This window comes from Camelus bactrianus, chromosome 14, assembly GCF_048773025.1.
Source record: "Camelus bactrianus isolate YW-2024 breed Bactrian camel chromosome 14, ASM4877302v1, whole genome shotgun sequence".
Classification (NCBI taxonomy): domain Eukaryota; kingdom Metazoa; phylum Chordata; class Mammalia; order Artiodactyla; family Camelidae; genus Camelus; species Camelus bactrianus.
In genome coordinates, this window is record NC_133552.1 from 20,037,968 (window position 1) to 20,051,451 (window position 13,484).

The 13,484-nt window shown below is 40.2% G+C and overlaps 1 protein-coding gene across 1 annotated transcript; it reads right to left on the reverse strand.

Annotated features, from left to right (window-relative positions):
* Window positions 1-6,214: 6,214 nt before the first annotated feature.
* FAM216B (family with sequence similarity 216 member B) lies at window positions 6,215-12,952 on the reverse strand. The gene is made up of 4 exons (XM_010973268.3): window positions 12,823-12,952; window positions 10,918-11,029; window positions 8,208-8,328; window positions 6,215-6,526 (listed from the first exon to the last, which is right to left on the reverse strand). Exons 2-4 carry the CDS (start codon window positions 11,020-11,022, stop codon window positions 6,309-6,311), a joined length of 444 nt encoding a protein of 147 aa, XP_010971570.1. The 5' UTR covers window positions 11,023-11,029; window positions 12,823-12,952; the 3' UTR covers window positions 6,215-6,308.
* Window positions 12,953-13,484: the final 532 nt, after the last annotated feature.

The window sequence follows — 13,484 nt, forward strand, 5'->3', positions numbered from 1 at the left end:
TCTACGCTGTGTCTTGAGCCAGGAGAAGGCTTGGGAACTCACATCATGTAGCATCTCAATGTTTGGCTTGGTTACAGTTGGGTAATTGCTTCTGCCCCTGCACCTAAGCTGTGATTTTTAGAGCAACAGGCATTTCCTCTACTTCTGACCTGATGGTATCCATTGTGTAACTGGCTTAGTATGAAAACCCTAATGTGGAGAAAAATGAGGGACAGTTCTCTGGAGGCAGACTAAGGATTGATTTTTAACATAGGGATTGATTACATTTCAGGCAATAGACTGTAATTTAGGGGGAAAAGCAGAGTCAATGAAGCTGATATAATGGTTTCCTGTACAAGCACCAATGCAATTAGCAACTCATGTTAATTGAAAAGGTGCGAGAACTCTTGAACATGTTCCTACAGCCTTCATCACAAAACAGGAAATAGTAGGGAAAACCAAGTCAGGATTCATTCTGGCAGAGTCGTAATGTATATATAGTAATACCAAATCTAGGAAAAAGAAATCATTTTAGTGGATTCATGTACTCTTATTACAAGCCATTGGTTTGACCTGGCTTTCAGTAAGAATAATAAGAGTTTATTTATGTGGATTATTGAAGTTTATTAAGAAGATACTTCTCTCACCCCCAAAAGTCTCTCTCATCATGGATTCTTGCCCCTAAATTTTTGTTGAACTTGACAAACAGAAATTCAGTTTATTAAGGTTAAAGCGTTATGACTATTGAAGTCACACTTTAAATGCAAAGGGCTGTTGGTTATCATAGGTATCATCTGGGAGCTGCTGTTCAGATTCTGATTCACTGTGTGTAGGATGTGACCAAGAATTTGCATTTTCCTTAAGCATCCTCAGCGAGTCTGGTATATGGATTGTAATTTGATTAATCCTGCCCCAAAGGTACAGATTATATGTGAACTAGGTATTAATTATTAAATCTCTTGGGCTTATCTGAAATCATTTTTCCCTCAACAACGTGTTGGAGGATTAGAACACAACACGGCCAAGTTTTATTACTGAACCAAACTTGGGTTCACTTTCCCATGTGCAGTAAAGCCAATCTACAGACATGGGGTTGTGGTGAAGGAAGGTACAGTGTTTATTGCAGGGTGCCAAGCAAGGAGTCCAGGTAGCTAGTGTTCATAAGACTCAAACTCCCTGATGGCTTTCAGGGAAAGGTTTTTAAAAACAGAGTGAGGGAGATTGTGGGGTGGACATTCTTCTGATTGGTTGGTGGTGAGGTAATTGGTAGTCAACATCATCAATTTTCTGGTTCCATCTAGTCTGGGGTCTACTTGCTTGTGGTCAGCATACAATTGACTTGTTTCACCTGATGGGGGTTTCAGTATCTGCAAAACAGTTAAAAAAATATTATCTATATCCCTTGAGTAGGAACTAAAGGTCCTTGACTTTGTTTAATGGCTAAACTATTATTATTTTGTCTTGCTTGACCGTTTTTTCCCCCTTCCTGCAGTCTATCACTTCCTTGATTACATTTATTTTTAGGGAAGGCTTGGGAGGCTAAAGTGTTTCTACAGGCAAGAGGCAGATGGAGGACTTGGGGGGTATCTGCTCCAGGAAGGCCCCATAGGGTTCTACTCCATTAGAGTTTCAAGAGAGGGTCCTGGCAGGAAGACAGTGTGTAGCATGCAACAGTTGTCTGAGAAGACAAGCTCAGACTGGGTGTCTAGGCAAGGAGTCCTCATAGGGTGATCAGAAATCATCATAAAGTTAGTGGGTGCATGTGGTGGATAGCAGGGCCGAGACTGAAGTGCAGCAATGTGTTTAGGGAGGGATTATATGGCATTCATGCTGGGGGTCAGGGGAGAATCCCTATTTCCTTCAATTTTGCACCCAAGGCACCTTACTCAATTCACCTGAGTCCTGGATTTGGTAGACAGCTTCTTAAGTGGCTCCCAATGATTCCACCCCACTTCCTGTACGCATGCCGTTGTGTAATTCCCTACCTTAGTGTGTGGGCTGGACCTAGTGACTTGTTTCTAATTAGTAGGACGTAGCAAAGGTGTTGGGATGTCACTCTGAAGATTGGACTATAAATAACTGTGACTCCCACTGTACACACACTCTCCCTCTTGCTCTCTTTTGTTTTCTAACTCAGATGAAACAAGTTGCCATTTGTGACGTACTGCGATGTATTGATGTTTCTACCCTACTGAGGGGCCAATGTGGCAAAAAACTGAAGGTGGCCTCCAGGCAACCCCCAGTAACCAAAGCACTGAGTCTGACAGCATCCAAAGAACTGAGTTTTGCCAGTGAACACAAGTGTGAGCTTGAAAGTAGATCCTTCCCCAATTGAATCTTCAGATGCGACCACAGTCTTGGCCGACAACTTGATTGCACTCTATTAGAGACACTGAGTCCAAAGCCCCGGCTATGCCATTCCCAGATTTCTGACCACAGAAACTGTGAGACAGTAAATATTAAGTCACTAAATTTTAGAGTAATATTCTATGCAGGAATAGGTAACTAAGACAGTGCTTAAAGATTTCGGTGGTGGTGGTGGTGGGGTGCTGATTGCTGAACCTGAAGAACAATGCAAACAATGAAAAGTGAGAAGTGACTGAGGACACACTGAAGCACAACATAGTTTTGCCCAAGGATAGTTTTGTGTGTGTGTGTGTGTGTGTGTTTTTGCAGGGGTTGCTTCTTTTTCTTCTTTCTCATCTCCTCCAAACTCCTCTTCCCCTAAAAATAAATTGGAGAGTTGCCTTATCAGGATCAATTGCTGAACTCTGAAACTTCTATTAAATCTCCATGATTATTGCCATCACCACCTTTGTATCTATCATAACTTCCTCCCCTGAAGTTTGCCATGGTTCCCAGTGAGACTGTGACAGAAACTGACAGTGACATTGTCTCCCACCCATCCAAGTTCTCTTCTGCCCAGCAGTCAACAGTCACTAAAATACAAAAATTAAAATGTCTGACATTGCAAGGACATAGAGCAACTAGAACTCATACACTGTTAGTGGGAATGCAAAATGGTGCCACCACTTTAGAAAGCACGATGGCAGTTTCTTATAAAGTGAAGTCTGAATGCACCATATGACCCAGTAATTGTATTCCTAAGTATACACTCAAGAGAATTAAGAACTTAAATGTGCACATAAAGGCTTATATTAAGAGTCTCATGCTCTACCGACTGAGCTAGCCCGGTGGGCTCATACTAGCTTATATTAAACTATTTATGGCAGCTTTATTTGTAATAGTCCACAGCTGGAAACAATCCAAATGTTCATTAACCAGTGAGTAGACAGGAAGATTTTGGTGTATCACTACATTGGAATGCTACTTGCCAAGGAAAAGGAACAAACTACTGACTTGCACAACACCATGGACCTCAAGAGCATGATGCTAAGTGAGAGAAGCTAGACACCAAAGACTATGCTCTGATTCCAATTATGTAAAATTCTAGAAAAGGCAAAACCATAGTGATAGAAAGCAGATCAATGATTATCATGGGCCAGAGTTTGGGGGAGAAGAATGTCTATGAAAGGACACAAGGAAATAGTATGACTGTGGTGCTGGTTATGTGACTGTATGCATTTATCAAGACTCACGGAACTTTAATTGAACACATTTAGTGCATATCAATTGTACCTCAAAAATTGTTTGAAAAAAAGAAAATGCTAAGTGGCCACATAAAGAAGTAATTCAAATTCTATTTCTTGTCTTTATGATAAGCATAAACAAGAGTTGGTTGTGATCACAACAAAAACCACATCAGCTGATATGATATGGTTTTGGAGTTCTCTGAATCACTTTCCATGCAGAATAAAATTTTATTAAAGGAAAAGCAATCAAAATGTGCTACTTTGAAGCATATATATATATATATATATATAATTTAAACTCAACAGTAACTTCAGCAATTGTTTAGAAACTAGACCAACAAAAGATTTTGGGGAGAAGAATATTTCTTCATTGGTACTGTTTAGAATTGCTGGCTTATGGGGATAATAGAAAGCAGACCAGCTTTTAAGCAGCTTTATGATTGTTTTACAATCCTTTACAGACAACGCACCCCTATTGCTGGCACCTGGCTGCACTCTTCTTATCCACTGTCCTTAATAAACTAATGCTGCTCCCCACTAGTAGTTGTGGAATTCCGGGACCCTAGAATATTTCACAAATTTATAGGCCAGTCTGATTTGCAAAATCTTTCAACATGTCATTATTATTCAACCAATATAATTGATTACCTACCACAAACCAGGTGCTGTACGCGTACTAGTAATTTCAGGTGAGATGGTGACATCTCAAGGACTTTAAATTCTGATGATGCCCATTGACATTGGGAGGGCAAGAATCTAGTCTCCAACAAGTCAAAGTATTAGGCTTTCCTGAAAGGTACCGTGTGTCCTTTGCTCCCCTTTGAGCATCTATCTCAGCATCCTCCCAGGTGAGTATCTTTCTTCCAGCACCATCAACCAATCATATTCTTCATAAGCTTTGGGTATGGGGCTCACGAGGTAGGGCATTATCTTCTCAGAAGGGAGATCCAACAAACGGGACCTTCTGTACCAACTTAGATCTACCTGTCCTTCTTCTGGGCCTGTAACATTCACCTGACAGCTAGCTTTCAGAGTCCTCTATCAGACACAAGGTGCTTCTGAAGTTTTTCATGCAGGGATGCCGCTCAGAATTATAAATAGCCTCCTTAATATTCTGCATTGCTAGCTAAAGTTGACATAGCAAGTATCTATGCCCATCAAAAAAAAAAAAAGGTCTAAGATAAAAGTGCATGCAAGAAGTTCAAAGGGATAAAAGCCCCATTGTGATAGCAATGGGAAGGTTAATACAGGCCAACTTAGGTCAACTACAAACCCCTGTCTCTTAAGAGGGCTACCCCGTAACTCCCCCTAGTTTCATTTGATTTCTTTTTTCTTCTTTTAAGCCTACCTAACAATTCTTAACTTAGAACCATAAAGCTACTTGGAGTACATGAATCAGGGCCTGATTTACAGACGTCAAGAAGCTTCTTTATGATTAAGTGAATGAACCCAGCAAAGTCAGCATTGGCTTTCCAAGTCTTCTTGCCAACCATGCCTCTTGTCCCCCCTCCACCCAAAATTAGATCAGATCCCAGACCAGTACTGGGAGTTTTCAGAATCTCACAACAAGTTGTGTATCTTCTATGTTAATGTTTGTAGAGAGAAGATAATCATCACCATCAATGAGTTTCTTTTTTTTTTGGTAATATTGCAGCATCTTCCTTTCAGGTCAATGTTAGCATATTTCTTGTCAAGCAAGTTTATATTCCATCTCAACCAACTCCTCTTAGGGGCTTGACAAAGTCATTGATCGATTTGAACAAGAGAAGTGTGCTGAACATTTAGAAATGAGATGAAGAGAAGGCATTTTTTTTGTTTGTTTTGAGTTCCTCTGAGCAATGGTGACTTATTTTTAACATATAAAAAAATCACTAATGATGAAACTAACTAAGAAATAGAAGTAATTTTATACTCTACCGTTCATATGATGATCTGACTCAGTGTTATTTTGCTTTTGGCATATTTGTGCAGTGTGGTGTACTTTGCTTAAAACCATTAAGGCCACAGAAAGGTTAAACTTGAGATCTGTTCTTTGGGGCTATTTTTGCTCTGCTGAGAGTGTATCTTCAGCTGCCAGGGGAAGATGTGTGCCTGAATCCTCTTACCGGTGTCGAGGTCAATTACAGCTGTGTAGAATGAACTCAGCTGTGGCTGGATGATAAGTCCAAGTTTCAAGAGGACACAAAGCGACTGAGTCAGGCAAGAAGCAGAAGATTTGGGGCCAAGTGGAATGCTATTGTTTGATGGGGAAGATGAGAGGAAGAGGGACACAGAACGGCACAGTCCAGTCGCTCTGAGATGATATGGTCCAGAAGCCCTGCATGCTCAGCAGTCACTCCATTGGTTTGTGTATTTTCAATACACACCATAGGGGGCTTTCAAAATATGCTCACCCGGTGACAGAGGACCTGAACCCTCTGGTCACTCGCCCTTTCCACTGTTCTTGGGATGTCTCCGGGATGTTCTAATTCAAAAGAAGCTTTTACGTTAAAAGGTTCAAAAGTCATTTTACTCTACAGATTATGTAGGGAATGAAAGACTTGCTTACTCTTGGCTCCATTGCTCTTAAGCCTCTCAGCTTGTTCTTGCTGGCAAAATGGATGTGAATGAGAGAGACAGAGAGATGATTTCTAGATGTGGGGTTTGTATTCGAAGTTATTCTTTTATTCATTCGTATTCAACAAATATGCACTAAGTACCCACTAGGTGCCAAGAGAACATGGGCAAACTGCCTGTTCAGAGCTTGTGCAAAGCCTTGATTCTGGGGGATCGGAGCCCTGTGCTTTGGGCCTTGGGTCGAACCGCAGCCACAGGCAGTGCTGAGCGCCTGGTGCTTGCCACGCCTGATGCTTTTCTGGGGAGGATTCCTTGAGAAGCTGCCTTGGCCGCGGCTCTCTCGGTTGAAGCCCTAAGCACAGCGGCACAAGCCAAGGCCTCCTGTTGGGTAATATAACCTGGGGGAGAAGAAATTAGACAAATTTCAAAGAACAGATAAGCAAACAATTCTGCAAATACTCCCATATGCACAAAATTCCTTCTGCTTTGTGGGGGTAGAAACAATTGTGTTTAGGACGCTCAGATTGTAGAATCTTTCAAGACATGAAGTATGTTTCTTCTTTCCCATTTCTCAGCTAATTTAGTTAATAAATACCTAGTCATTGATTAGTTGGAGAGGGACTTGAGCCATAAGGAGTCTTCATCTGAATTGCTTATCTTCAATTTCAAAAATTTCTTCAGATAGAAACAGGTATATTCAACCTCTCTGTATTTCATTTCATTTCATTTTTCTCAGTGTTTCAAAGGTGTAGTCTGCAGATCGAGCACTCCAGAATTACTGGGCTGAGGCCACGTTAAAAATGCAGATCTTTAAAAATGCGGATTTCTAACTCTATTTCAAAGTCCTTCCGAGTCAGAAGTCTGTATTTTAATAACATAGACAGGGGGGTTTTATATACGCTAAACATTGCATATCTTTGTTTTGGTTTCATTGGTTTCTATGCAGTTTTACTCTACAAACAAAGCTACTGGATGACGCTTCTGCAAACCTTCAGACAATCATGGGGACCAGGATGAGTCCTGACTCTGCCATTTACTAGTTGCTTGACCCTGGTTAAGTTATTTAAGTTACTCATGTCACAATTTCCTCTTCTGTAAAATGTGGTTATAAAGGCACCACCAGGTAGAAGTGTTTGAGTTTTAAATAGTACATGCAATGTGCTTAGAATGAGACCTGGCTCATAGAAAGCCCCCAAAAGATAACTATTGTTGTCATTGTTCTTGATATTAAATCACTTGCCAAAACCATCTTTTCCTCTTGTGGAAACACAGGAACAACAGTCATAAGGTAGCTGTGCTCATGTCCAGTGAGGGTTTTACAAAAGAAAGGCTCTTTTGGAGTTAGGAGAAGAGAGTAGTAAGGGAGGGAGACTGAGACTGAAAATGACTCCTGGAAGAAAAGGGATTTAATAACAATTACCCCTTTCAGTGGGTTGTTCCTTATCATCTCTGAAGGTTTTTCACAACCATTCTTTCATTTGTGCTTCATAAAATCTCACGAGCTTGGTGGAAGGAGAGATGGCAGAGCCTGGGGGTGAAGATGCAGATGATGGGCCTAACTGGCGGTGACTATTGGTAGATCTTGATCAGGTTATGTAATCTGCCTGAGCTGCAGTTTCCCACAACCATAAAGTATGGGGAGTATGAGATAGTCTGTGCAGAGCACGTGGTACAATGTCAGAAACACAGTATATAACGTATATACCTATTATTGCTGTGAGTCAAACAAGCCTTTGAGTTTGCACAACCAGCGTGGGGCTGAGCTGTGGTCCAAGCTGCGACCATCTGCCTGAGCCCCTGGCCATTTCTACTAGATCAAGTTCTTGTAAATCTCAGAGAGTTGTTGACATTGGATAACAATCCATACTCTGATTTCTTTAACCCCTCTTAATTTCCCCATAAAACCCTGCTTTTTATTGTCAAAGATAATCATTTTTAAATTTTACCTGCCAAGTTGATAAACTAGCAGGCTGGGAGGGGCCATTCTACTTGCATTATTTATCTGGAAACTTGACTTCCGGCTGCAGCATACGAGTCCCGTCCTGAGGTGCCTGGTTCAGGTCAGACAGTTAAACTCACCAAGCAGCTGCTGTTCCTGAAGGCTGTGAATATAGCGGGCCTGCAGGGCAGCCCACTGGGGCCTGGAGTCGTAAATCCTCATGATGCTGTGAAAGTATCGCTGCTGCCCTCGGCTTAGGTCCTGTCGGAGCAGAGCAGGTGATTTTGATGAGTCGGTGGCGTTCAATAGGATTACAGCGTGATGTATTCCAAACTGACTTCCGCAGAAATAAGATGCTTCTCTGTCTCTATGTAAGTCATTTAGAAATGTTTGAGTATTCTACATAGCCATCTAAAACAATTTTAATAGTTCTGTGACTTTAAAGCTTTTCCTTTATGAAAAATAAAAAAATTCTTTTTACATATAGAAAGCTAAATAAATAGAAAGATAGATATATAGATACCTGTCTATGTATAGAGATAGAAATGATAGAAAGATTCAGATATGTTGATATATAGATATCTATGAATAGAGATACAAATAGATACAGAAAGGTAGAAACACAGGTAGCTAGATAGACAGATAGAGTAACAATTAGAAAACAATTGGGTAGTTTCCACTCCCCTCCCTTAGTTTACTCAAACAGTCATCCACTGGCTTGTGTGATGGTGAAAATGAGTTTTAAAAAAAAGAGCGATTCTAGGTAAGCAGGTCAAAGTATTGGGCTGAGAGAGAGCCAAGGATTTCCAATATCCTATAACTGTGTTATAATCTATTATAATCCTAGCTGAGGAAGGTAGGCCATGAGTCTACACAGCGTCTGAAGCATGCCAGGCCCCGGGAGGGTAAAAGAGCACTTCCCACAGAGAGGCCTCAGGACACAGGGGAGACAGACAGGTAGATGATGGGTCATGTGATAAGGGTTCAAGGTCATTAGTGAAAAGTGCTATGAAAACCGACAAGGAAAACAATCTCTGCTTTAGCAGCCAAGGAGGCTTCCTGAAAGAGGCGACCAGCACAGCTGAGTCTTCAGGGTGAGGAAGAAGTCCCTCAAGGGACTAGAATACTGGTTCTCAAAGGCCATCAGCATCACCTAAGAGTTTGTTAGAAATGCAAGTTCTCAGGCCCCACCCCAGACCTACAGACTCAGAAACTCTGGGAGACGGCAGCCAGCACTCTGGTGCCCCCCAGGTGGTTGTGACACATGGACTCTAGCATTTGGGAACTACTCGACTAGAAGAAAAAGAACAGCTGATGAGAGGGACAAAGAGGTACACATTTTCTTATGGGGCACAAAGTATCTGAATATACTGGGAACCAGGCTTTTTAACCAGAATATAGAGTCTGAGCTGGAAAAGTCTCTAGAGTTAGACAGCGGAAGATCACAGAAGTCTTTCCTGCTACGTTAAGAGTTTAAAGATGATCTTTTGTATGAGGAACCCTTGGTTTTTATTTGAGGTAATGGTTCTCAACACGAGTGATTTTGACCCTCAAAGGACATTCGGCAATATCCGGAGAAATGTTTGGTTGTCACAAATGATGGAAAGAAGGATGGATGACGCTGGCATTCAGTTGGCAGAGGCCAGGGTTACTGCCAAACATACTACAGAGCATAAGACAGCCTCCCAGTCCCCTGGCAACAAAGAATTACCCAGCCTAAAATGCCATTCTTTAAGCTGAGCAGCTCTGCATTTTAGAAAGATCACTCTGGTCCTGCTGTGGGGAATGGGCTTAAGGGAAGATGGACCACTGGCGGGGAGACCTTTGAGAAGGCTACCATCCAGTGCTAGAGCGGACCTGGGAGAGTCTGGGCCACAACTACTTGTACATATCTAGCATGTCTTAAGTGCTTACTGCATACAGTTGGGGAAACAGAAATTTTAGAAAAATCAAGGTAAAATAAGTTCATCTTGGGCTAAAAAATTCAAAACAATGACAGAATTTTCAAAACCAGTTGATAACCATGTAATAAAAACTAAACCTAAGATAATTACATACAAAAGCTAAGTGAATTTTATCTGCTAGAAATTTTATGTGGAGTTGAAATCTGTGGGTGAGAATTTTTTTTTTTTTGAGATCTAGAGATTTCCTTAAACTTGATATTGGAAATATATCCAGAGTAAAAGTAGCCAAGTATGTATGTCACACTTCAAGACATCATTTCAGCTTCACATTTTCTGTATTAGATGTTTTCAAAGACAATATATTTGAAGAAGAAAATAGATTCCTAACTAAGCCTTTTCAAATGATCGAGAATAATATAACACGAAAATTGCAAGCTATTTCAAGAGCAAAAGTCCAAAAGTCCAAAGTTATGGTTTTAATTTATAAAGAAAAAATGCCTAATTCCTGTCTTTAGTAAAACTCTCAAGTTCTTAAATGAGAAGTAACAGATAATATTTGTAATATCTTTACCCTGTTGCTCAACCTTCCTTGAGGGGATGGAAGAGAATCGAAATTTTTACAAAGAGTATGGGAACGGCTGGTACTAATTTTGACCGAAAGGAGCTAAGGTACTCGCTAGCCGGGAGCCACAATGTGGTCAGTTAGTGAGTCTCCCATCACTGGTGGTGGGTCAGCAAGGGAGCTGTGACCATCTCCTGGAGTTCCTAGGTGGGTGTAGGATTGGATCATCCAAATGCTCATTCATCCTCGCACCCACACATCAACCAAGTGCCTTGGTTGAGCCCAGTGTTCTCCCTAATGCTGGATAAACAAAGACCTGGGAAGTCCTCTACTCTTGAGGAAGAGACAGAGAAGGCCCCTCCAGCTGTGAACAGCATGCTGTACCTTCAGCAAGGAAGTGTCCGAGGCGGAGGGAGGGACTCGAATGCGAGGAATCTGTGGAGCATTCCGGAGCTGCTGTTGTCTCCTCTGTTTTTCTCCCATCTTCATCTTGCACCTCCAAGCAACAACAAAACATAGCATAAAATTTCATTTTGTTCAACCAATTTTGGGTATGTACCTAAATAAGTAAGCAAATAAGTAAATAAATAAGTAAATGTTCTTTATTTCAAGGGGAAAGGCATTTTCTCTTGCGATTCCAAGGCTGGGACCTCATCAGACTGCTTAGTTCTGCACTTTGCCCTATTCCCACCTCTTACTTATTGAAGGAATAATTCAGAGAGCTCTGTCTTTCTGCGTCGCTCTGCGTTTGAAACAGGTGGGTTGTAGAAACACACCAGGTCACAATGGTTATTTCTCGATAGTTCTAAGTAATAGTTATTACCTTATCAAATTCTAAAAGTAATACTTATTTTGAAAATTTGGGAAAATTTAAAAATCAAAGAAAGTAAGATCATCTATAATCTAACTGTCCATAACTATTGTTGGCATTTGATGTCTGTCTGTCTATCTATCTATCTATCTGTCTATCTATCTATCTATCTATCTATCTATCTATCTATCTATCTATCTATTTTCTGTGTACATCTGTGTGATTTTAGGAAAGGGAGATCATACTCTATGTGTTGTGCACTTTCCTGGCTCATGAACTATCCTTTGAAAATATGATTTTTTTAGTGTTGGCTTTATATCTCTTGCCATTTCTTGCACATTTAGATTTGCAATTTCACAGCCTGGTACTGTAAAAGAAACTATTAAAGCTAGCCGTGTTTCTAACCTGAGCAAGATACAAAATGAAGGCGCCACACCCGCTCTGAGTACGTCTCCTTTCCTTTCCACGCAGTTTAGGGTTTAGAATCTGAGGTGTATATAATAATTTAAAAATCAACAATCAAGGAAGGTTGACATATTGGTATAGGGTTGCCGAGGCAGAGTGGAAAATGGGAGCATTTTCTTCTCTGCTCATTCCTTTGCCCTTGTCAACGACGCCTACCCCGTCGGCTTGTTTGATTGACCAAGACTTGACTATAGGATGCTCTTACTCAAGGCTGGTTCCTCCTCTCTCCTCTACCCAATCGTATGTGCACACGCATGTACATACACTTAACATGAATTAAAATTTTTTTTAAAGTGTGTTGCACTTCAAAAAAAGTTTTAAATTTCTTTTAGGGGGAAGGTAATTAGGTTTACTTATTTATTTAATTTTAGAGGAGGTACTGGGGATTGAACCCAGGACCTTGTGCATGCTGAGCATACCCTCTACCACTTAAGCTATACCCTCCCCCGCTTAACAAGGATTTTAACGTGTGAGAAAGCTCTGGTTTGAGTATACAAAGCTAAGGCTCAAATCTTCCAGAAGAGAAATTTATTAGGAAAACATCAGTCCACTTCTTCCTGTGTTTTGTTTCCACAATACAAACTTATAAATTAAACTATAAATATTTTATTTAATACTACTTTCTTTCAACATGTACTCCAGAAACCATATCAACCAAGATAGACCCTTTTAATATTCTCCATGATAGAAGCCTCCACTCTATCCTGTATTCAAATCATCTCAATATCCCTATGCCCATTTTCTGTATCTGTGGAGCAGAACATAAATATTGTCCAAAACTGGAAAGATTTCTTCTCTCCTCAAATAGCATAAGGAAATGACTGATGATCTTTCCTGTGGCAACAATTCATGTGTACTTTTCTTGGGCTATTGCTAAGGAATTCCATCTTATTTATTCAAGTGGTCTATCCTTAATAAAGTTTGATTAAAATGCTTGAAGAATTCAGGAGGAAAAATTTGCAAACTAATTTGTATCTGAAACAGAAAGACAGATTGGCTTAAAAGAAACTTACCCTGTATTGTATTATCCCCTTTTTAAAAAGCTTGTATTCATAATCAATGTAGTTTTCTTGCAACAATATAATTTTCTTGCAAAGTCTCTTCCTGCATGGGGCGGTTGTGGTAAAATCCAGTTTGTTGATTAGCTGATATCCAAGCAACGCCATGTGATGAAAAAAAGAGCTGGGGAAATTTGGCTGCATGCCTTTCTCTGCTTCTGGACAATATTCAATTGCACAGTTTAATCTTTTTCTTCCAAATTTGTATCTAATCAAGTGTCGACTTCTAAATCTACCATTATATGCAGACATAGGGAGGAAAGTGCATGCAGACAGAGAGGCTGAATTTTAAAATTAAAAAAAAAAATCTATCAAGGCAACAGGCTGTATATTTCTCAGATTTGGAGTCAGTAACCCCCATCCCCATTGTTCAGAACAATGAAGGAATAATTTCTAAATACAGAGGTACAGGCATGAATTTGACTATGGTAATCTATGGAATTGTCCTATATGTTATTTATTTATTTTATTAAAGTAGAGTTGATTTGCAATGTTGTGTTAGTTTCAGGTGTACAACAAAGTGATTCAGTTATACAGTTAAACATATATATATATTCTTTTTCAGATTATTTTCCATTATAGGTTATTACAAGATATTGAATATAGTTCCCTGTGCT